The 25,860-nt window shown below is 37.3% G+C and overlaps 1 protein-coding gene across 1 annotated transcript in view; it reads right to left on the bottom strand.

The window, feature by feature from the left end:
• Positions 1 to 4,420: 4,420 nt before the first annotated feature.
• FAT1 (FAT atypical cadherin 1) overlaps positions 4,421 to 25,860 on the bottom strand; it is a 114,955-nt gene continuing 93,515 nt past the window's right edge. Inside the window, 15 exon segments of the mRNA XM_068403329.1 lie at positions 4,421 to 6,030; positions 11,874 to 12,011; positions 12,257 to 12,888; positions 13,105 to 13,215; positions 13,470 to 13,623; positions 14,127 to 14,589; positions 15,258 to 15,415; positions 15,530 to 15,661; positions 16,621 to 17,086; positions 17,088 to 17,405; positions 17,407 to 17,424; positions 21,624 to 21,821; positions 24,036 to 24,179; positions 24,498 to 24,635; positions 25,049 to 25,263. Of these exon segments, the coding sequence (XP_068259430.1) occupies positions 5,405 to 6,030; positions 11,874 to 12,011; positions 12,257 to 12,888; positions 13,105 to 13,215; positions 13,470 to 13,623; positions 14,127 to 14,589; positions 15,258 to 15,415; positions 15,530 to 15,661; positions 16,621 to 17,086; positions 17,088 to 17,405; positions 17,407 to 17,424; positions 21,624 to 21,821; positions 24,036 to 24,179; positions 24,498 to 24,635; positions 25,049 to 25,263 (3,911 nt within the window). The 3' untranslated portion in view covers positions 4,421 to 5,404.

Genomic DNA, 25,860 nt, shown 5'->3' with positions numbered 1-25,860 from the left:
TTAATACGTACAATCAAGCTCCAATTATGAGGCTAATTATATTTTTAGCCTTTTTCGCTGTGAGTTGAGGTGTCCCCAGCCAGTGAAACTCAAAGCAGAAGTTCCTGTTATCTATATGGTCGTCACAAGATATTCATTGTTTAAATGGGAATCATTTGACCTCTCATTCTATGAATTACTGTCAGTGCTTCAACTTCTCTAGAAAAAGATACAAAATTAGAAAACAGAAACTTTTTGATGCAGCAGCACAGTCTTTCCTTATATATTTCTTCAAAGTTAAATGCAAGCTCTGAAAGCAATTCATCCTGCTTAGCATGTTTTCTAATTGGTACCCCGGGGATCATGTGAATGAGTCATACTATCATTAATTGGGCTTCTTGGTCCTTTTCATCACACTGAGTGTTTATACTCCAAACATATAAGAAATAAGAAACTGAGAAATGGATCGATCAGCTGCAGCAAAAAGTTTAGAAAGGCATGTGGCTCAGCTTTGATAACTCTTTAAATGAAACCGTTTGCTCTTGTTATAATCGTCATAATGTCATGTTCTTACTGATAGCCTTGACTCCTGTGTGACTGCTACAAATGCCTTTTTTTTTTTGCATATAAAGTTTTATTAAATTTGTGTTATGATCTAAATGCTTCCATGGATCAGCTTTAGCAGTGGATGTTGGGCATTGGGAGTCAATGAGCTTTTGGTTATCAGCAAGTTCAGAAATGTACTTACCTTACATGACGGGAAAATAATTCTAATAAGCTTTCTCTTCAACTTTTGTTTCTAAGATCAAAGCAAAGAGCTCATTTTCCTGCTTTGCAGATGTACTGGATATTCTCTGATTTTTCTCCCTCACCCCAGCTGTGGAAGAGTGAGTAATGCTGCCAAAAATTATGTCTGCTTCAGGGTTCTTGCTTTAATGGGGAGTTAATCTTTTTAATATTTTAATGAAGGCTTGTGTGGGCTTGAAAGACATTTATGCTAAAAATTGGCAAGAGTTATGGAAAGAAACTGAGGCACCCACCTCTTGGCTGTCTGACTTTTGTGCGTGGAGTGTGTGCAGAGCTTTGCTGAGAAGTGCATTGACTCCTTGTGTGGAGGTGGTGGGTACCTTGGTGTGGCAGTTAGCCGCTGTTTAGTGTGCAGAGCTGTAATCTGGACAGCTTGTGAATACAAAGCCTGGAGTCATCCTAGGCACTCTGGTGAACTGCATGTATTCAGCACTGATCTCTGTCTGCAGACAGATGTCAGTCATGACCCCTGACAGAGCATGGACTTAATCCTGCAACTGGCTTCAAGGGCTTTACAGATTCAAAGTGGAGGTGGTGCATCTTTTCTTCACCCAATACCTCCCCCCCAATAAAAGGGTGGCTTTGTGTTTTGTAGTTAGTTAGACTGATTTAATAACTTCTTTGGCTTGAGTAGATTCAGGTTTGTATCCTTTGGGCAGTGCAGGAACTTTCCTTACACTTGGTTGCTTGGGCCAGTACTTGCTTGACAGAGGCGATGGGCAGAGCAGGGAATGGAAGTCGAACATTCTAAGGTGCATTTTATACCAAAATAAAACCTGTATTTACCTGTGAGTAAATATCCTTGGAGGAGGGCCCAAAACCTGGTATTCCCTGGTTGTGTTCCTTCTTGTGAGAGTATGCATCTATCCTGGAGTTCTCAGACTAGGTGTGTGTTAAATATTGACTGAAAGAAGTTTTACAGAATTGTCTGTTGTTGTTTGTACCTCAAATGCTATTAATCAGGTAGAAATGTATTTTTGTCCTGTGCTTCAAGGCAAAATGATGACACTTCATACACTCCAAATAAAATGTAGATTGGACAGAACAGCAATGAGTTTGACTCAAATCTGCTCAATAAAACTTTAAATTCTACTAGCTGATAAGTATTTTAAAATAGAAAAAAATAACTCCCTGTCTTGTACAGGAGAATGTATAAGTAGAGTGAGTCCAGCAAAGGGCCAGTATGATGATTAAAGGACTGGAGCCTCTTTCGTATGAGGCTGAGAGAGCTGGGACTGATCAGTCTGGAAAAGAGGAGGCTCAGTACAGAGTTTATTGATGTTTATAAATACCTGATGTGAAAATGTAAAGAAGACAGAGCCAGGCTCTTCTCAGTGGTGCCCTGTGGCAGGACAAGAAGCAAAGGGCACAAACTGAAACACAGGAAAGTGCATCTGAACATAAAACTTACTGTGAGGGAGGATGAATGCTGGAATAGGTTGCCCAGGGAGGTGTTATAGTCTCTGTCCTCAGAGATAGTCGAGAGGTGCCTTCCAACCTCAACTGTTCTGGGATTCAGGGTATTACTTTTAGACCTTTTAATATGGGTATGCCAACTACTCAAAAGCTGAGAAATGAAGTTTGTATTTATCTTTAGCCACTTAAAATCTGTATAAGGGGTTAGGTTACACATATTAACAGTAACTATGATGACTTGAACGTATGACTCCACTGAAATTACCTATTTTTGGCTCATAAAATCATCTGGCCAATACTTTTGAATGTGTTGGAATACTATTGAGTCAAACAGCAATGCTTTGCTGTATCAGCATTTTAATTGGCTTAAAAATGACACCAACGTGGTCTTGTGTATTGTTGTAGCTCTGTGTGGGAAAACAGGTTTAATTGCACTTACTGGACTTGAATTAGGTGATAACAGCTCCTGGTACTTCTACAAAGGGAGTGTTTGTACATGGTCTTGCTTTACTCACCAACTGCAAAGCCGTTGTGGAGTTGAAACTGCCTGTTACTTCTGTATGTGACTGCTATGATGCCCTCTTGTCTTCTGCTATGAAGTGTAACCTGGGTGTTGCATGTTGCCTAGCAGCATGGTTCTTGTGAAGAAGAAAAATAAAAGGATATTCTGATACTTTCAGCATAAGGTTTTTCTTAAACTGACTTGGAGTCTCTTTGCAGAGTAATGAGACATTGTTCCTTTTCAGCATGATGTTCTACATTAGCCTTCAGTTCACAGTACTATGAATGATAGTAGATTTGTGTTGATATTCCTGTCCTTCACACTTCTCAATTTTAAAAAACTATTTCAGACCTTTCTGCTGTAAATGAGTAACTTAAGAAAATGTATTTGTAGGGCAGGCTTTCGTCTTCACTGGGAGTCCTTACCAACTGAGAAATGATGCAAGTCTGTGTAGTGCCTTCCTCTTGCTGACTGAGGTCCGTTCCTACTGAGAAGCAGATATTGAGAAATCTTGAGCAGAACTGCCACTAAGCTTAACCTTCGTAGCTCTGGCTGGACCTTAAACAGTAATCCTAACTACTACCTTTTACTCACAGTTCTGTAAGATTCTTTTAAAGCTATTAAATAAGAAAATGCTAACACTGGGCCCAAGGTAGAAGCAGCTCTTAATTATCAGGGTGAATATTGAAGCTTACAGCCAGAACATGGTTTTAGACCCATTAATTTTAGCCTTTTTACATATGGCATGAGATTCTCACCTGCCTATGGGCAAGTTAACACTGAGGAATGTCTGTGCCTGGCTCTTGGCTCTGTTCTGTAACCCATCCCTTTCCATTATACAGCTGCCAGGCTGGCTGTTGTTCCATTTTGTGCGTAAATAACACTCCAAATACAAATCCAGTGCCCTGTTTCCCCAGGTGGTGGAAGGCGTAGGCTTAGCTCTTGTGCCTGAGAGAATCTGGTATTGTACCTTTCCAGGCTACAGAATTTTGAGACAGTAGGAAAAAAATGGAGGTGGAGCTGAAATGATTCCAGGCTCTATTAAAAATTCACTAATGTGCTGAGAAATCTGTTCTGAACTTAAACAGTGTCCCTCATGCAAGAGGTAGAAGTCAGTTATAACAACACATTCACACTAGAAGTTTACCTTGAAGAAGTCCAGATAGGATACAGTTTGCCTGTATATTATCCAGGCCCCATCAGGGCAAATTTATGTTAGAAAACTTTGTTAGAGGCTTTGCTCTTTTCTAGTTAGAAAAGCAGCTTGATAATAATATACAGGCAAACTGTATCCTGTCTGGACTTCTTCAAAGTAAACTTCTAGTGTGAATGTAATGCAAGAAATTGCAATTATATTTCAATTGCATCAAAAACCCCACTGTATTTATCACAACCTCAGAAACTGGCACAGAAATTTCAGCATACAACTGCACAATCAAGGGGCAACTATTCATGAAAATAACCGTTCCGTGATTAAGAAAGGAAGAAGCTGCATTAAAGAACTTGTTTTTTTTCTGTATAGATTTTTGGGACTTCATAAAAAATACTCAGTAATTTACATAGCTGACATTATATGTTTAAAGAAAAATGCAAACTACCGCGAAGGCTGCTGAAGTTTGATACCCATCAATCTTTATTCATACTGGCCCGATTACTTTTAAAAACACCATGAAGTAGACACACGCTGCCATCTAGTGAGCATCTCTAACATAGCTGCAGTCTGGTTTCTGAGGAGAGGAAAATGTGTTGCTTGGAGCAAGTAACTTAATACAGTACAAAACATATACAGACTTAAAAATGCTGCACTGAATGCTTTGTCAATTGTATAGTATATAACAGAGATACACAGAGCAAAGCTAAAGTATTTTATTAATAATTTATTGTCAGTAAGAAAGACTGGCTAATGGTAATTTTCAGTAAAAACCTTTACAAGAACATCGGATCACAAATATACAGCCACTATAAAAACTGTGTCATGGTGGTTTTTGTTCTAAACTGGTATGTAGAGGGTCCCCAACACACTTTCCAAGAAGGGAAAAAATGTTTACAGTTCTAAAATACAGCAACCCATTTAAGACATTTCCATGTATCTGACCCAGAAAAATATCAGACCTAACCTATGTACAATTGGAATTGTGTGAAGATGTTGAACTTTTTATAATGAAATGTCAAACCTTAATTTTCAGGGGAATACATACAGTGATGCCCTGATTATAATAAGTCAGGGTGCTAGTTTTTAATGGTACACTAACACCACTAGTTTCAGTGGAAAACAAATTCACAAAATATCTACAAAATCTAGTTAAAACTATTAAAATCAAAACTGTACATAAAATTTACAAAATGTAGGAGAAAATTAATTGCATTAGAACTATATAAATATATGCATCATGCTAACATGGAGAAGTGGTATGTGATTTTTTTTTTTTTTAACATAGACAATGTAAGTACAAAAAGGATGTTTGGAAATGGCATAGCCAATGGAAATCTTGGAAGTGTCCAAGAACAGTAGGTCAGGAAATGGAAATAGGCTGATTTAGTGAAATGAACTGCATGATCCAATGCCGCCATGCCAGTTTAGCTCACTGAAACAAAAGTATTCACTGTGGCTGGGGAAAAGAAAAAAATAAAAAAGCTCTTGAAAGCTGTTCTAGAATTGGGACAAAGTTTGTTAGAGTCCAGGCACTTTTGTTGAGTGTGTCAGACTTCTGTATGGTGCTGGGAATCAAGTGGAGGAATTTTCACATCTTCAAAATGACCATCGTCTCCACTCTCATAGTCACTCATCATGACTTCAGACTCCATTTCACAGCATGCTGACACATCAGAGCATGAAGCTGTGGAAGCATACACAGACATGGACATGTTGTCTACAGCAGGTGCTTCAAAGTCTCTATTGTACCCTAATGTGTAAGGAGCATAAGGTTCTCTGTAACTGCCCTTGATATCACTGGTTGTGGTCTGAGGTTCTGACATGTCTGCAGGATAGTGATGGGGAAGGTACTGATTAAGGTTAAATCTCTGCCTGCTTCTCGTGGAAGAACCCAAGCTAGCTATAGCTGGCATGTCTCTGGGTGGCTGTATTGACTCAAACTGGTCACTGTATTCTGGTGGTAATGGTGGAAGCTCATCAGGTGCAGGGAAGTCATCAGGTGGAGGTGGAAAGTCACTTTCTATGTCATAACCGCCAGGGTAATAGTCCGTATCGATGGCATTTGGGTCCGTGTAGAGGGGAGCTGACTCCTCAACCACTTCGTAATTTGGATACTCTTGGATACCTGGCAACTGAACGCTTGGCATCCAGTCTGATGTATCCCAGTGATAACCTGAAAAGTTATTTTTTAAAAAAAAAAAAAGTAGTATTAGTATCTTGTCTTAATGTCAATCTGAACTGAGAAGTCAACACATGTATTGAAACAATGCAATCACTGTGATTAGGACACTACTTGTTAATCAGAGAGCCGTTTGCCCTGGTTCCACAAAAGACATTCAACACAACACAAATTTACATTATGCCATGCATTAGATATTGCATCATTCACACTTGAACTTTTACATTTTCTCAGAATCTCACCTAACATGGGAAGAGCTGTAGGTCACCTATGGAATGTGCTGTCACAATACATGATGGTATAGAATTGTTCACTGGAGAGCAAAGAACCACCAGCCTCCCTGGTGCAGCTAAATTCTTAGTCAATTGTTATTGAGTAATTACAGTTAGAGTGATAACAGCTGCCTGTTTTTCTTAAGAATATAGTTAGCATATATAAACCATGCTTTTCTTACATGAAAGTAATTTCTAATTGGTAAAGTATCTAGACTATTTAAAGCTACTTTACCTCTTAACTGAATTGTAAAGTTAATTTCACAAAATGCTGTTAGCTCTACAGTAACTGCCACACCTCTGATAAAAATCTTTGACTATTGGTAAAGATATTCCACATTCAAATACAAGAACAAAGCAGGAAAAACAAGATTAATCATGCATAAATGACCAAACTTGATCCTCTCTTGCAAACTCCCCTGCTGGAAACTAGATGTAAGCCTAATCTCATTAAAAAATAATTTTCTTATCTAAACACCAAAAAGGAAAATAATACAGAATTGTAATAAGGTGCAAATCTAGTAATCACTGCAGACAAATGCACAGCAAGCAACTGATAGTAAGTCTGTGTTAAAACTAAATATTAACAGAAATATTTTGGTGAACATCAATGAACCGCATGCAGAAGTCACCTCTTGAATTGCTGAGGTCAGGAACAGCAAAAGACTCTTTAGGTGGCAGAATGAGAAGAAAAAGGAGAAAACATCTGTAGTTAGAAATCAAATAGTAGAACTGATGTGAAGACAAACAATAACTGTCACTGTGATGTTCATGCTGCTTTTATCCATTTTTATTTGGCAAAATATACCAGTTTACTTAGTGGTACTAAAATTGGCTTTTTTTTTTTTTCCTCCTGGGCTCCTTCCTTATTAGACTTGAACTGTAGAATAGCTACTGAGTTAATGTACAGCCCACCCAGGACACAGCTGTGTAGTGGCAAAATCTGCAGCCTGTAGTTTGCTGAAATCCTCATATCAGTAGATTTAGGACTTCTGCTAAAAAGGGTGACAAGACTTGGTGTGATTTTTTTCTTTCGTTGTATCCCGTTGGTTTTCAATACAGGGCTGCATCTATTAGGACTTGTACTTTTAAGTATCTGATGTCAAGATGGGAACTCTCCCTTTAGCGTCTAGCTTCCATACACTGTGCACTGGGAGACCTGCCTCCCTTTGTACAGCAATCCCAACCACTCACACTCGCCAGAGAACTGTCCTGTGTTATCAGACAAATTTTAAACCTTTCTCTCTTCAGGAATCTATATTCCCTATTCAACTCTGTAAGGGCTGGCAGTGCCTATCCTAATATCAGAATCTTCTCCTAAGAATTGATAATTTATCTATTCTTGGAAGACTGGAGGGACAGAGGCTGACTCTTGCAGGGGGTTTCCTTTTTATTTTTTAAGCTTGCCTAGTCCAGACAAGAAAAATACTCTCCACACTAAAGGAGATACCAGTCCATTATTATATATGTGTGGAGACTCCTAAAACATCTCTGTCCTCATCTCCAGGAGACTGTTCTAACCGCTAGTCTACTTAGAAGACAACGTTCCTCATTTTCTAGGGAAACAGGGTGCAAAACTAGAGCCAATCGGCACATTGTGGCCTTGTGATTTAGAGCACTTTTACCAAGGAATGGGGAGTTCTTGGTCCTGTCCTCTGCTTCTGAAGCAATGACCCTTTAACATAAAATACAGAAACACAAACTAGCACCTGATGCACCCATTTTTCTAGGTGACAATCTGCTAGACTGGAGCTACATTTCCTCTTGTACTCAGCACTGTTGATTTGCCTGGAGCTACAACCTTCCCTAAGGAGCAGAGCAGGGTACACAAGCCTACAACTGTCCTAGGATGAGACTAGCTACAGTTCATGCTTCCAGGATACCTGTTGGACATAACCACTTGGGGAGACTAAAGGAAAAGACCATCTGTCCCAGAACTTGACCTTGCTGAAGGCTTGAGCAAGGATCTCTGCTGCTCGAACTGGCACCCTCCTGAGGGTGCTCAAAAGAAGAACTCTTTACCTAAGATGCTTTGAAAGAAGGAATGCTTCTTAAGAGTAGAAACTTTCAAGTGTTAAGAAGTAGCTGAGCAGGACATCTTTAATCTCTCTACAAATATTCTGCAATGCATAAAATACTTGTATTTATCTTACAGTGATACTAAACCACCAAACAATACTTTCAACTTTGACTTGAGAACTACATCCACCATTTTTAGTTTCTACTAATTAAAATCTCAGAGAAAATCTGAATAAGTTATTTAATATTTCCCCTGATAGATTTTGCTTCTTCTAGTCTTATAATTCTCTCTTTCATAAATCCTACTCATTCCAGTTTTTTAGTACTGAGGACTATGGTCTATAGGTACACATTAATGAAATACTCTCATGTAATTAGAAGTCTTTGCATTTGTCTATTTTTTTGTGTGTCTGCATGCATTAGACAGGATGTACTTCAAATAACAAACCGAAGAGAATCTTTAGCTACTATAATTAGTTTTAGGTTCTTAAAATGGCTTTGTTTTACAGTAGGATGTAATACAGACTAGGAAACCTTACTTTTTTAAGAAGAAATAGGAAACATACACGGATGCTATTTCAGAAGTAATCTGTGCAAACTTATGGTGATGGAGTGAATAACTTGCATATTACTGGAACTTTAAGGGGTTTTAAGTCAATTAAAACCATAGTTAGTATTTATATAGACTCACTGGCACCTTTATTACTACTATTATTTAGTAAAGAGTTTGTGTTTTCCAGAGTGGCCAGTTCTTAAATGTTAGCAGAAAAGAAAAAAAATTCCATTGAAAATGTCTAGTTCACCCCTTCTAACTTCCAAATACATACTACACACATATATATGTGTGTACATATATACACCTAAACGTACCTTTTAGATACTGATATAAGGCTGGGTAGTAACTAACTACTTAAGCCGATAAGGATGTCTATGCCTGTATACCTCAACTGCATACTAGAAATCAGTTTTTTCTACTAAAGAGACAGATTGATCTGAAGACCAGGGAGGCAAGTACTGGTATCGGACTACTCCCATTCTGCTCAGCTGGACAAGGTGCCAACAGATGAGGGTGGGACAAGAAAAGAAAGCAGGAGCTGCTGCTTTTTCATCTACTGTAGTGTATGTAATTGCCTTTGATGCTGTCTGAGTTCTGCTGGGAGCTATAGTGTGAATATTTTCAGAAGAGAGTAAGCACCAAGATCTTTTTATGCCAATACTCTCCCCCTCCCCACCCCAAGAAATCACACTTCGAAACCTGTCCACAGGGTAGCTACAACATGCACATGAAAATATGAACAGATATACAATATAAATATATTCTTTGCTAAAACTTATAAAATATTATTTATTTGGACTTTCTGATAACTCCCATCTACTAGGACTACGTTACTAGAAGACAAACGTGCATTATTCTGCCCAAGCAGTAAATAAATATTAAAACATGTATATACCTTCTTTTTCCACCGAGTCAACAACAGCATTGACAAGGTGTATTACAGTCACTACGGAAGCTTGTAAAAGGTATAAAAGGAGCAGATTAAAACAAACCTATAGTTAATATCACTTTAAACAGCATACAGATATACAAAAACACACTGTAAAATTGCAGTTCATTACTACTTTATAAAGCGAATTACTGGTGTGCATATACATTTACTTTCTATCTGGAAAGCAGTTGCATATAGTATGTAAAATACATCTCTAAACCTGGCTTTTATTCTTGATAAATATGGAAAAGTATTTGTAACTACTCCTGAAGCAAATTCTGTACAAGCACAAAGCTGCTTTAGTTGTGTTAGAAATTCTGAAATGTTGCCTAAACATACCATTTGCATAATCACCTAGACAGCAATAAACTAGGCTTTCCTAAAGGCTTGTGTTGGGTGAATTAAGGAGTATTGTATTAGGCTTCCCCTTTTAGACTGCAAACTACATTTTTTCCCTCCTCAATAGAAGACCAGGGGAAGAAATTTTCACTTAAATGAACTAAAATGCTAGAATATGAAAAATACCTACTGAAAACTTCTGTTGCTGACCTGCTGTGTGCAAACAGTGGTATCACAGTAAGAATACCAAATTCAGGTTGTGACATTCTTATTTTAAAACAACCAGAATGAATGTATTTATGTCTTCCTTTTCCCAAGATACTTTTGGAAGGGAGAAGGATTTACTTTTATAGTGTAGGATGAGGTAAGCACATGCAATTTGTTTGCATGGCTCAGGGATTAAATTTCAAACTAATAAATTCAGAATCTACCAAAAAGGAATGAAGGAATAATATCTATGATGCTACAGCTATTTCTTTTAAAATGATGTATTGATAAGTAATCAATATATGACAAGAAATACGAGTAAGAACATATGAAATATATGGGATGGAGAGGAGGGGAGAACAACATGTACCACACAACACTTAATACCACAGGAAAAAAGTTGGAAGTTGATACCAGGTCTACTGATAAAACGATGAGTACTGTAAGCATACCATTTTTTACTTTCACCAATCATTAACACAGATGTTTCTTTTCATGCTGTTAAGAACAAATCTCTCTACTTCATTGAGAAGCAGAACGTTCTTTATTCCTAAGCTAAAGGAATTTCAACTTCTTTTTACCATTCAGAGACAAAAGCAGAAATTGGAATAAAGAGTCAAAACACCTTAACTTAGTGAATTAGGTTATGAGACAACTGTGGCTTTGTCCAGTCTGAAATGTTTCTGAATACGTAGATGCATTCATATCAACTGTAAAAGCATCTGTCATCACAATGGAAAAGTAAAAGACTTCCAATTAATAAACCCCACAAATATGTATGCTGATTATATTTTGATGGACTGGAGTTGTGATCAGAATACTTTTGTTTTTATATTGGCTTTTTTTCAATGTATGAAATTTTTTTATGAATTCATTTTAATCATGGTGAAAGCCAAATATACTGTTCTACTACAACAAAATTCCTTTTTGTGCAGCTTCCTTCATTACTAAAATAATCAAACTTACAAGCAGTCCCTTAAACTCTGCTCTCACTCAGAACTGATCTGATCCATATGGGAGCTGAGGTCGCAGCAAGAAAAAGAGAAGGAAACAAATGAAACTGTAACACCAGAAAGCTTTACTGTAAGCTGAATGTCAAAGCGAAAGTTATATTTGCATAGAGGCCATTTTTTAAGTTCACTGTATTCTTGTATAAGGTGGATAACTAATGATTACCTAGAAGTGTTCCTCAAATTTGAACACACTTCTAACACCTTTTAAACACAAGGCTCTGAACACCTTGTGCTGCATTTTCACTATTAATATTCTAATAGCAGAATGAATATATATAATTTTAAGGTAAATTAATTAACATGAAGTGTAAGATAGGCAAAAGACTTCAAAAAAATTAACAGATCTGGGTACTAACTTAAGTAAATACAGATATATATTAAATAAGCTATTATTTAATATATATTCGATATATGTAAGTCCTATTGATACTAAGAGATATGATGCAAAGACAGAACAAATGAATGTAAGCAGCAGTACAGAATGATTGTACTTTACGTACCATTGTCATCACATGATTCAGACTGGAAGGAGCTGAGAGACTGGACCTCAGACATGCTTTCTCTAGCACTGTAAGGATGGGAGTTCTTTTCATCCAGAGGCTTTTTTGAAAGGCAGGGGTCAAGATCTACTACTTTAGCTGAAACAAAAAGTTTCAAGTGAGATGATTAATAGATTCTATATTAAAGAGTCAATAAAATTTAAGGCTGAGATTACACATTTTTACAAAACTTACGAGCATGAAGCCCGATCAGACTCAAACCCGAGTAAAGTCTTAATGCCTTTTGTACCCTAACAGGCAGAGACAGAGACTTTGCACTCATATTAAAATTATACCAGCACACACCTTTAACAGAAAAGTAATGAAATAAGAACATTTCTTACTGTCATAGTCAAAATCCCAGCTGGGTTTCTGTATTGAATCACTGTCTGAAGGAGAGTTGGAGGGAGGTGGAGGTGGCAAATTTGGTGCTACACTGCAAACAGCTACAGCTTTCCGGTGACCATGCACAGAATCTGGGTTAAAAGTACTAAACTCTGGGTGCTCCGGGATAGCAGACCCCTCAAAAGAATTCCTGTCAAGATTGTTCCTGGAGTCGCTTGGAATGCTTGGAGTGTACGAAATGGGACGAACAGGAACCTGTGGTGGGATGTCAGAATAGATGTTCTTATTCAATTTTGCATCAAAATAAGGTCTTTGCAAGAAAGCTGTTGTAGCGCCCAGTTGCTTGTCTTCAGGTTCTGGCTGGTGCTGCTTCTTCCTACTAATTACTTTGCGGCAAACAACAAAAATCACAACTAACAAGAATATTCCTGCGATGAAAGCAATAATCCCAATCACTTCGGCTAAGCTAATGTTCCAAGATGTTGAAACATATTTGTTAAGAACAATGTCTGTGCAGTGTTTTCCTCCAAATCCACGGCTACAGTTGCAGTGATATGAACCATAAGTATTCTCACAAAGGGCACCATTAAGACACGGGTTTTCTACGCATTCATCGACATCAGTCAGGCACCTACCAGAAACCAAGCAGAGAAGCGATGGTTAGTTTACATCAGTAGTCTTTGTTGTAGTGTCCTTGTTCTCAATAATTCCAGGTATATTTAATATACAGTACTGTACACTACCAGGCAATTTGCTATTTTATCAACATTGCAGACTGCAAATTTCAACCACTTTGAACTGTTAAGTAATACTGTTAAAAATCCAATATATGTGGAACACTACCTACCTTTCTCCACGAAAGCCTGCTTCACACTCACAAACAGGTCCATCCAAACTGTCAATACACTTGCCACTGTTTTTACAAGGATTGTCTTTGCAATATGGACCCAGCTGGCACCTGCAAAGGCAAAAAAAAAAAAAAAAGGCAAAAAAAAAAAAGGCATGAATGAACCATTGCTTTACTGCAAGTGAGTATATAGTGCGGGATTCAGGGCTGTAACATAGGGGCTGTCATTAACTTCAGCTAAGTCCAGTGGATTTCAAAGTCTGAGCTTTAAGTAGGAAACAGACAAAAAAGAAAACAGAAGAAGTGTTACACTTATAGCCTATTCTCTAAGGGGTTCATTAGTACAATAAACGATAGAAACATACCTTTGGCCTGTGTATTGTCCTCGGCACTGGCAGATAAAATCATCACTGACCGGGATGCAAGTACCACCATAAAGGCAGGGGTTGGAAGCACACGGGCTGACACTTACATCGCAGTGAGCTCCCATAAACAAAGGTGCACACTTGCAGTAGTAACCTGAAATCAAATACAGTCTTTCTGAAACACACACATGGCTATACTGGTTTTAAGATAATATTCTCCCTACCCACCTACCTGTTCGAAGAAAGAGAGGATGGGAAGAAATAGAAATCTTTTTATCAAAAGATGAAGGAAAGTCTAACAGTAAGGCTTTTCTTGAATATGATTGAAGGGTAACTACCATTTCTCTCACAGAACTCAAGCTTGTCACCATGATTTCAGACTTTTTAAAGGAATACTCTAAAGTAGGCAGTTAAGAGGACAGACCTCAGGTGTTGATACTGAAGATTAAATCCCCACTTTGATGGACTTTGCCTACTTCATACCCCAAGGAATTGAGTCTAGAACACAGGCAGACACAGCCTTCATACCTGCTCAACAGCCAGCCTTCTACAACTCTCTGGGAAAGCAAGAATTATTCACAAAGTTGTTTTGTCCTTCAAGGCAGGGAAGTGGAAAGGCAGTTTTGAAAACCAACAGCAGAATATAGCACAGCTTACCTCCATTTGACAGTGTGTTGCAGATGCCTCCATTCTGACATGGGCTGCTTGAACAACCTTCTGTGGCAGTCAGTAAGCATCCAGGAGTCACATCTACAGATTCTTCCATGTGTGCATAATTTCGTGGCTTACTGTTTAGGGGCAGCTCTTGTCCATTAAGTACAACAGAATCCATACAGCCTCTAAAACCATTGCTAACCTGAGGACTTCTACCATGTCTTGTACCTTGCTGCCGAATATGGCCACCAAAAAACACATGATTATCTAGGTTTAGTGTCCTAAGCGTACCGGGAGCTGTACCAGATGCAGTATGCACCCTATCCAGAACAAGTCGTGCGTAATTTCCATCCACTTCAAGAGATACTGAATGCCACTGGCCGTCGTTAATCTGAATGCTCTGAACGGACACAATCCCAGGTCCACTGCCACAATCAAATTTATATTGCAGCCTTCCATGGTGAATCTACAGAGGAAAGCCACAACATCAGCAAATGGTCTGCACACTTAAAGAGTATAAAATATTGATGCCTATAAAAGTTTATATTTGCTGGAGAGACAGGATTATGATGGTGTTCATAAAAGGCCGTTTAATAACATTGTATTCCAAACAGTTGCAGTGATTGTGATTCATTGTATATGGTTCTTTTAATTAACATGTATGCTTTGTACATTTTTTTCCTCTAGTAAAGAAGTCACAGATCATCATCAAAAGACTACAATACTTCAAGACCTTTCATTTTGTGCTTTAAGAGACTTTTTCTCTATGGACTTAATGAGTATTAGAAGCAAATAAATATAAAGTTGTTATTTAAAATAGATAATTCAGGTTTTTGTTTTGTTTTTAAAACATTAAAGAAAACTAATTCCTTTAACACATTAAAAAAATTCTGTACAAGTTTGTCACGTGGATGTATAACACTCTACCTTGAAGGCAACTTTCAATTTTAACATTCTACAGAGATGTTATGATTCAGTCTTTTAATATGGCACAAAAATAGTAAGATGGTAAGAAGAAAAGAGGATGAGATCACAGAATCACAGAATGGTTAAGGGTTGGAAGGGACCTCTGGAGATCATCTAGTCCAGCCCCCATGGTATGTGGGAGATATGCACTAGGTGATTTTAATATACCTCTAAAATACTGTAGTCTGTTCCTCGAGCATACATAACAACTGCATGAGCAGAGTAAGTTCTAAGTCTCATTGTCAGCTTCATTTCCTCTTTGTTCTCATTCTCCATGAGACGGTATTTCACGTAGCTGCTCCCAGTAAATGTCACAGCAGAGCCAGCTGATGCTTAGGAATACAGAAAAGCATAAAATGTGTTAACACAGGACTGTAATCAAATTTATATTTGGAAAGTAATATGGTTTTACACAGAGATTTTTAGAGTTAATTTCTTACCAGTACACTGTCCAGCTTTGCTGTCTTGGCAAACACAGGTGTATTTTCCTTCCTTTGGATCTCCTAAACATTCGGTACCTTCAGGGCATGGGTTTCCTTCACACACATTATTCACCAGGGGGCATTTCCCTTCTGTAAAACAAAATATATTATTTCTCTTCTGTTGGTGATAATGGTATTTTGCGAAAAAGGACACTTAAGTACAGTAGCTGAAACCAACTCAAGTGATATTTCTAACTATCAGACAAGGAAGTGAAGTAACAGTTATGGGACATGACTGATACAAACACAGACTAGACAAATGGCATATACAGTGGCTGACATTCATAGTTATCTTGATTACTCAAACAATTCAATTGGTAAAATTTGGAAACTGGTGTTGTGGTTTAAGGTTTACCATTACTATAATACACCATAAAAAACAACATGTAGATATTAAACATGGACAGAGTGGGTTGGGGAAAGCAGGAGAAGAGCATGTTTGTATTTGATACAGAAAAGGAACAGGCTTTAAATATTTACTTAAGATGGGCAAGTTCACCCAGCAACGTTAATCATGATTTTAAAAAGCAATGTTGTTTTCCTCAGAGCTAAAGACAAATTAATCTTCTGATATAAATCTGTATACTTATATGTATCTTAATGCATATTCATTTCCCAGTTCACCCTATCATTCTCAGCCAGTTTGGAAGCTGTGCAGGCTATTCCTCTAAGCAGAAAACCAGCAAGCATTCAGGTACTTCACAGAATTACCTTTGTGCATGCGAGACTGAAAATGGCTGGCAATTTAGAAACAGGCAACAAAAAAAAAAAAAAAAAAGGAATTTCTTTCATAAAATGGAAAATGAAGGCGTAATTATAAAAAAAAAATCCCCTCCCATAAGCTTTTATTATGTAAACTCTTAAAATGAGGTAGTGAGACAAGAAAGAATTACGCCTTACTCTGAATAAAATTAGGCAAATGTTGCAGTGAGAGTTACAGGACATTCTTAATCTTGTCCTGTAATATAATTTTGCCCTGTGGATAATGGCTTGTTCAAAAACAGAGCAATCTTTCCAAGGATACTGTTTTCCTTAACTGCTTTTCTTACCTTTACAAAGACAAACTGCTGTTCTGTGATGACGGGGAGTGACAAAACTCAGCCTGGCTGTGCTGTGGGTTGACATGATGTTCTCATCCACTGTTACTTTTTCTTCACAAAATTTCAAAGGACAATCTAGGCCTGCGCAAAGCTTATGGAAAACATCAATTATCCGGACACCTAGAACCTCCTCTAGGTCAGGCACAGAAGAGTTTATCTTGTGGAGCAAAATTCTCATTGGGTGCTGAGAGCTACCAGACTTTTCAATATTCAGGAGGACATCAAGATTTGAAGGAGGATCAGAAGGCTGCAAACTAACAATCTGGATGTCATTTCTCCTCACGCCCAAGATGTTTCTTAAAGCTCTCTGGAAATTGCGCCAGTAATCACCGATGAATTCTTCAGGGGCAAGGTTTGCAAAGCGTATTGCAATGCTGTGATTTAGTAAATCTTGTGTGATTTGTCTGATGTGTACAAGTAATATCAGCTGCAGTTGTAAATTTTCCATCTGTAACAGTGACATTTAGGAGGTACTGTCCTACATCTAACCTTTTATGTGCTATTAGTTTACCACCAGTACTGGAAACTGAGAACAAAGATTCCATTTTGGGGTCCAGACTGTATGTCAAAGTATCATAAACATCTTGATCAGTTGCATGAATTTTTCCAATGACACCACCTGAATATTCTTCCCCAAAGGCTGTGATAAAGATTTCTAGAGGCAGAATTGCTGGAGAATAAATGCTTTCCTCAATAACTCTAATATCAATGTAAGTCAAAGATGACAATGGTGGGTTTTCCATTATCTGCCACCTAGAAGGAAGATGAGGATAGAGTTAGATTTTTGATTTATGTCAAATTCTACTGTAGATATTTGTACTGTATACAATAGAGTTGTATTTTTCTACAAAAAATGTTCCTACATGAAAATGCTTTATGAAAATTTTATAACACAGGTCCTGACGTACAAGTTAATATTGAAAATTTAAAAACCTTATATAAGCAGGCACACACAAACATGTTTTCACTTCTTCCGATATTAAAAGGCTACAGTGCTCTTAATACCTGGAAATGAAGGAAGGTACTAACACTTCTAGCAAATACAGAGGAAATGCACAGCAGCTGATTTCAGACAGCAGATGGTGCTATGAAGCTTTTCTATTTCAAGCATGGCAAACACATTACAAACTTGAAATGAGTCATGCACTAGAAATTTACAACACACTTCACCACAGTTATTAGGAGGTGGTCTTGAAGACAATCTAAATGCAGTACACCAAACAGTACTTCAAAAGGAAAACAGTACATGTAGAAAGTTACAATTAATTATGTTGCCTTTCCTGATCTGTGATCACAGAGAGGGAAAAAACCCACCTGTAGTGCTATTTGCTTCAGACAATTAATTATCTTTAACAGAATCAGCCTAATTCAATTTTAAAGCCTTTTTAAACATCATGTCCCCTGTCCTCCACCCCTTTTTGACAAAAACATACACTGTCATTGTATGGAGAGGGGACAAAAAAAAGAGTAGTAAAGTGAGAAAAGAGCATTCCCTTAGCTTCACTTTCTTTCTGTTTCACAGTTCTTGTTTCCCGCCTACCTTTTCCCCACAGCTCTTTCACAGTTACTGAAAGTGAGACTAAAGAAATGGGCAAAGAAGAATTGAAGAGATGTGAAGGGACAGAGGGGATACACGGGGCTAAGAAGGTAGAAGATATCCCTGCATTGTTCAAGAGATTTTACAATAATTTTACAATGACTACAGGTAGTTGGTACGTTTTGAAGATCTATGCGGAGAAGCTGCTTTTGATTTTTCATACAAATTTAAGCAAAGAGGAAGAACTCCAGGCACAAGATTATCTGTCGATGTGCCATAATCGTAGCATTTTAAAAGGTAATGCATGTCTTCATCCGTTAACTCCAAAGACAGGCATGGCTAGAAACTTGCCCTCTAGTTACCGAAACATAAATAACAAGAGAGTGAGCACTCAAGTTGCAAAGTTTTGTTTGCCTAGATTTCTGCCTGGAAACAAGACAAGGCAGGCAGTTTAGCTACAGAAGAAATGCCAAGGGAAATGAGAAAGGGCTTAAAACAAACAGGCAAGCAAAATTATAACAAATGGACAGCAAGTAGAAAAAGAAGAGCCCCGGGAGAAATGATTTTTCAATAGTGCAGATATTTAAAAAATCTGCTGGGGTTTTAAACAAAAGACTTCAGAGTGTGGCACAAAAGGACTGTATGACTCATAGCTGAAGATTTCACACACTAATGCTGTGAGACCATTTGTTATGCATAATCTATTTCTTTAGAGAGTGAGAAAGCAAATGTGAGTGGCATGCACATGTAGGTGGCTGTTGGGGAAAAAAAAATCCTTATTTCTATTAAAACTACAAAATTAAAGTAAAAGAAAGGCTTATGTTAAGTTTTCAGTGGTAGTTGGGTTGTGGGGTGTGTATGGGAGGGGTTGCTCATGGGTTTGTTTTTTTGTTGTTATTGTTGTTGTTTTGGTTTTGTTTTTTTTTTCCATTAAAATATGCTTTGCCTCAGCAATCCATTCAGAAAAGCAACTAAGGTGGAAGCTCTCAATACTGAAAAGCACACTATGAAGGTCAGCTAAAAAAACAAAAACGAGTATCAAGAAGATCATAGACAGCCATTAACTTGTGAGCTGCAAGATGAAAGTGCGAAAGATTGAAGACTGAACTTGAGAAGACTGTCTTCCTACAGCCTTATGAAAAAAATCTCTTTTACATGAACAAGGAAGAATATTTCTCCACAGAAGTCATGTATCTATTTTTGTGGGTATCATTGGAACTGAAGTCTTGTGATATGGAAATGCTAGTTTTAGGTCTTAGATGCCTTCATGCTCATGTATAGTGACTCACTAAGGAGAAAATAATAGCAAATTATAGCACTGTGTCTATTTAAAAAAAAAAGCTATCATAGTATAAGATGGCAAATGGCAATTAAAAGACAGTGACATATTTCCAGAATCCAGGCAGGGAACTTGTAAATCAAGGGATTAGACAGGTACAAAATACTGAGATTGGTAGTATAGCACACCAAAAATGCACGAGCATAGTCCTGCTTTAATGATTTACAGTCCTCTGAGAAGCCTTTGTTCTAAATGACTACATTGTTTTAAGACGAGCTTGTTTAGCTACTGGATGCCATTAAAATAGCCCTTATTCATTCCCTAGGAGAAAAAGTCACTTTTCAAGTGCTGTGCTAAAGAGAAGATAGCATGAGGTACTGACAGGCTGTTTAACAAGCATCCTACAGCCTAGGAAGTGGCTTGGAAATGAAAGAATTGCATGATTCCACCCAGAGGAAGGTGTTAGACAGGCGCCTCATACTTAAGAAAAGACAGGCACATTGGGAAGGGCCAAAGGTGCAGCTAAATCATGAAATGTGACAAAGACAGTTGTAACAGTCTAACATAGAACAGACATAATTGCCTGTGCATCATTCATAGGAATATGTTTTAGAAGAAAATACATAGAAATTAGTTACTGCTTAGAGAAAAATACAAAATAAAATGCACAAATCCTTATTACACTGATTGCACATACAGGAAAAACATTGCTGGTTCTTCTTCCCTAAACAAAAAGGAGACTTTGAGCAATCAGTATAGAACTTGGAAAGCCTATTAGGCAAGTGGGACAAAGGCCATCTCTGCTGCTGTTTTGGACTCATGCAGCCTAGGAATGCCAACAGAGCCATCGCTTAGGTACCTTGAAGGCTGATCTGTCCCACCACTAATTAGCAGATCACTATTGAGAAAAAAAAATGGCTAACAGAGGAACGATATACCTCCCTGTCCCCTTTTAAATCTCAATTCTTAAACCCTAAATTAAACTACATTTAAATGCAACCTTTATCTATGCCAGTTCTTATACCGATGGTTCCTGGTAACATGTTTTAGTGACTCAAGTAGCAAACAACAGTACCTGTGGGATTTTTTTTTTTTTCTTTCCCCAAAGAAAAGAGAGAGACTTTGTGTAAATACGTCATGATTATTATCTTAATGTAGACAGAATTCAGTACACACTGACACAGACAGTACTGCTCTAAAACTCAAGCGCATGTTCACTCAGAAATTGTCTGCAATATTATATATGGGAATAATTTGGAGATTGAAAGAAATTCCTCATGTAAAAATAAAGATAAGAATTTTTCTTAAAACACGAATCTGGAAATAAAGTTTAAGAATTAAGGCCAGCTATTTTTGGCCTACCAGTTTTAAGTCCCCTGTTCACAGCTGCTTAATTTATAACTGAATTAAAAAGGACTGGATAAGATTAAAAAAGTTGGTTTGAACTTTTCTTATATTAGGTTACAAAAAAGTATTTTAGAGAACTTAGCTATGTTAATGTAACCTGGATTTCTGGACATGGCCTGGTCTTTTTGCACAACAATGGCAAATGTACGCATATATTATAGCACTGCAGGGTCATTTTTGAGTTTTACGCTGTGTTTTCCACTGCAAGATTCTGAGATCTCCAAGTACTGCGCTGCAAGTTTCAATGCTACGACAAAGGTCCACTGGCCTGGTTTTCCAGACTTAAAAAAAAGATGTTTTCAATTGCCATTGGAAAAAGAATGTGGCACTACAGAAAAATACTTCAGTACTGCCATGATGTGCAACTTTCAATATCCCTGTTTCCATCGTATCAGTGTAGTCCAGCTCATAGCTTCAAGGGTCAAAGTGATTGTGGCAAGAGGAAGTCTGCAGCCAATAGCAGGTGGCTCTAGGGACCTGTCCCCTTCTGGCTTTTCCAGCATCCCACATGAAAGGCAAAGGGCTTTCAAACCAGCTAACATTTCACTTACACCTTACCCTTACTGTGAGTTTAATTAAACTTACTGTTACAACCTGTGTAGATTTTCATTTAAACCAGGAGTTTTTTAAGGGGTAGGCAGGAAAAAGTGGTGGATTGGGCATGAGTGGGAAAAGTTAACCAAATACTTATATTAATAATGCAAAATAGCTAGAGGTAGTGCATCCTACCTTAACATGAAGTAAATAGTGATCCCTCACTTTGCGATTCAGTGCAGCAGTTGTTGTCAGTACTCCCTGCTGGTTAACCTGAAAAGTGTGCTCTTCATTTCCACTCAGGATGGTGAAGAGAAAAGGAGGGCCATTGTGAGAAGAGTCCTTGTCTGTCACCACTAGCTGTAGCACACTAAATCCAATAGGCTTATTTTCCTATAAATGCATAATACAATTACATTGGTTTTGTTATAATTGAGGATACAGAATGACATTGATTTCTTCGTCACAACAGGAAAAAAAATAAATATCAAATTACTGTCAAACCAGTTAATCAGTATAAGAGAAATCAGAATGACAATATTGTTTAAGGAAAAATACCACCCTCTAAGAATAATGATGAAAAAGTAAAAGAAGAAAGGCAGTACATTTTTAAACTTTGCTTTTTTAAACTTTGTCTTATATCTTTAAAAGTAGCTCAGCCTTGAAACTTTACATTTTCCACTTTTGATCTGAATTAAGATTACTGTAGACTAATCACCAAGTCAAAGGTTTCAAATTTAGCTGTAACACCTGTTAAGAATAGTCTAATGCCTTTGTTGGAAGGACTAGAAAAAACACACTCCTCCATCTGACCCCTTGTGTCCCTAATTAGTGTTCTGATTACAGTTGTGGCTGCTACAGCCACAGTCCAGTTAAAACATGAAATACAGGTTTTAAAATTTGCATCATAAAATCCGTTCAAGTTGGTATCATGTGGATGCCCTGAGGTTTCACAGACACTTCACACACTTTGGTTTATCATGTATCTGATACACACACACAACCTTATCTAACACTTTTAAACACCTCTCCAGAAAATTCATGCTGTATTATATTGACCATTTTTTTTATATACATATAAGAATTTATATATATATTTTTATATATATATTCTAAATGCAAAAAAAATCTGAAGTGTTATCGTGAAGTACAGCAATAACAAAATGCTATCCTTTCACAGTTGCAAGAACTCTAATAACAAGCATACTCTTTGTTCTTGAGAGAGTAAGTCAAGTTAATTATCAGATATTGGAGCTGAAGCGTTTTTTCCCCTTCAGCAAAACAGACAAGGACCATCATTTTAAAATACAAATATTTACGTTTGGACATCTAAAGTAATTTGATTTTCATAATAGCTGAGCACATTTACAACTGTGTCCAAATATGCCCCTCTCCAATATATCAGGAAATGCACACCAGCATTCTTGGGCAACTCCCAAGCTTTTTCTCTGCTACCCTCATACCAGGACAGGTTAATATGACTGAACTATAAAACACAAGGTCTTCCTTTTTAATTAAGGGAAACATTACAGACATTGGCTATATAGTCTACAGTTTTAGGGGATACATTAATTAACATTCACTTAAAGAAAGACGATTGTAGAGTAACTGCAGAAAGCAAAATACCTTTGACAGCACACAAATATACAAATCTGTTGCTTTAAAAAAAAAGTAAGATCCAGGACATTTTACTTTCATAGTCTGTATATGTTGGATAGAGATGGACCACTTTGTCCTCTTTTGGAAAGCTACCTTTACAAATCATGTACACGGTCTCAAACAGAAGCAGTATGTTAGGATAGCACAGTGCACCAGATAACATTGCCTGATCCTCACTTATGTATTGTACCAGGCCAGGCACCAGCAACAGTAACAGGACCCAAGGGACTGAGCTCACTTACGTTCGCAGTATAAAGGTCTTAATGCAATTCCTTTGTTCCCTTCCATTTATTCTCTATTGGATTCAGGAAGACAAGAAGTACAGACACTGCCTCTGCTCTCTTTGCTTTAGCAGAGAGTGTTCTGCATCAGACAAGTACATGCCAGCCATTTGAGAATCTGGCCCACTACTACCATCCTATGGTGCAAAATTAGTCAAAGGATTGGTATGCAGCAATATGAAATACTACTCCTGTTTTAACTGCTTCTGATCCCAGAGGAGGCCAATAGGAATTAAGTCTTGAACTATGTGCCACAGTGCACAACACTTGCTTCACAGTAATACGTACCTAAAGTATCTTTTTCTAAGCAGTAACAAGAATTAAAAAGAAATAGCAAAATTATTATGTATTTTGACCTATCTGTATGATGCTAAGAATGTTCTAAACATAAATGCAATGTATAATATATATACATGTACACACACAAAGTACATTAAAAAAAGAACACGCTCAACTTGCAACGTAAGTTTCTAAATAGACTACAAAATATGAATTATGTACTCCTTAACACTTATTCAGGTAAGCAGTCTCACTGACAACCGTAAATGATTAAAAATACAGAAAAATAAAATTGAAGCATGAGGTTTATCATATCCTGCTGAATTTTTCAAGTCACAAATTAACACTCCAATAATATTGATTTGACTACTTCACTATCTGTATTTACCTGGATGATAACACTATAGTTTCCTTTTGAGAATACTGGAGGATTGTCATTTACATCAGAAACATCAATATTAACTGTGGTTGTGTTAAGTCTAGGTGGGTTTCCATTATCTGAAGCTTGAACTGTCAAGGTATATCCTGAAATCTAAGAAATAATAAAAAAAATTTTCAAACATTCACTAAGGAGCAAAGAGTAACAAACTGAGCTTTCCTTGTAAGGAAGAAATATTTTAGTGCCACCCGCCAATAAAACTTATCTTCATATATTTAAGCCTTTCTCTTTCACCCGCAGATGCTTCACACCCCAAAAAGCATGGACTAAATAGATGCTTTCGCTTTGTTACAGCTGTGTTAATTTTGGAACACTTGAAATGGTAATTTACAAATGTAATCCAAAAAATGGTCCTCATCAATTATGTACAGTTAAATTAGTACCAACTGCTCAAAAGCATCAAAAACTTACCTTTTCTCTGTCTAGAAGTTTAGTCACTTTTATTTCACCCCTGGTAGGGTCAATTGTAAAAGGATTTCCCTGATTGCCATCTATAATTGCGTAGTGAATGCGGTTGTTTGAAGGTCCATCAGCATCATCTGCCATAACCTAAGGGACATTACGGTCTCATTTAAAACAAGTCAAAATAGACTCTGTCATCTTTCAGATAAACTCATCCTGAAGACGAGCACAGCTGTTTTGGTCTAACACATTTCACAGCTCTCAGGAGAAATGTAATCTGAATAGAACATACCAACATCACTTAATTTTCAGACGAAATTCAGGAAATTAAGTCATGTTCTCACAAGGAGAACACAAATATATCACAAAAGATCATCTACTTTCCCATAGAATCTCAAGACCCTGGTTCTGAAACTTTTTCAAAATAAATTTTCAATTCACTCAGTGGCAAACTTATCTATTCATTTATGTCCATCTTCAAATCAATATTTATTCCTTCAAGACTAAAAACATGATTGGCATGACAGAGTATTTCAAAGGAAAAAAACAGCAATACGTACTGTAATGACTGATTGTTCAAGCATAGCATCTTCACTGATTACTGCAGTGTAAGTGTCTTGGCTGAACACTGGAGTATTGTCATTGATATCTGTTATGTTAATATTCACTGTTACAACATCACTTAATGAAGGTGTGCCTCCATCTGTGGCTTCCACTGTCAAGTAGTACTCATGAGAACTTTCATAATCCAAGCTCTCAATGATAAAAATGGCTCCTAGGGAAGGAAAAAAAACCCAAAAACCTCACACACACTCTGCTATTATTGTAGTATTATATATTGCAACTTTGATTTTGGTCTGACAAATACTAGGCCTCTTCAGGGCTTGATTTGTTGCTGTAAAGCTGGAGCTACACAGTGAAATGATCAGGCTTTACACAAAAGTAAAAAGGAGAGAAGTTCCTGCCATTACCATAAAAGATGCACACTTTAATACCACTTGGCTCACATTTTTTAATGAAAAAAATGAAGAAAAATAAGAAATGTGTTTAGAAAATGTCCTCAGTTTTCAATTAAAATTAATGTAAAATATGAAATTACCTTTAACTTTACTTTCCTTGCAACCAGCATTAATGTCAGACATGGAGTATGCAGAGGTAGTAACAGAAGTGTCTGACCATGAATTTTGATTGATAGAAATTTCTAAGTTAAAGTGGGAATTTTTAACCAGATAGTTAAGATAGTGCACTCCCTAACATACACACTGATTTGCTGCTGGAAGAGTGTTTTCCTTGAATCTATTTCCTCCTTTCAAATATGTTAAGAAGTTAAACTGGCAAAGTACTTCTATACCATAGTACCAGCGTACACACC

This window comes from Nyctibius grandis, chromosome 6, assembly GCF_013368605.1.
Source record: "Nyctibius grandis isolate bNycGra1 chromosome 6, bNycGra1.pri, whole genome shotgun sequence".
NCBI lineage: Eukaryota > Metazoa > Chordata > Aves > Nyctibiiformes > Nyctibiidae > Nyctibius > Nyctibius grandis.
Note: the sequence above shows the minus strand (reverse complement) of the source record. Positions and strands in the feature narration are given on the sequence as shown.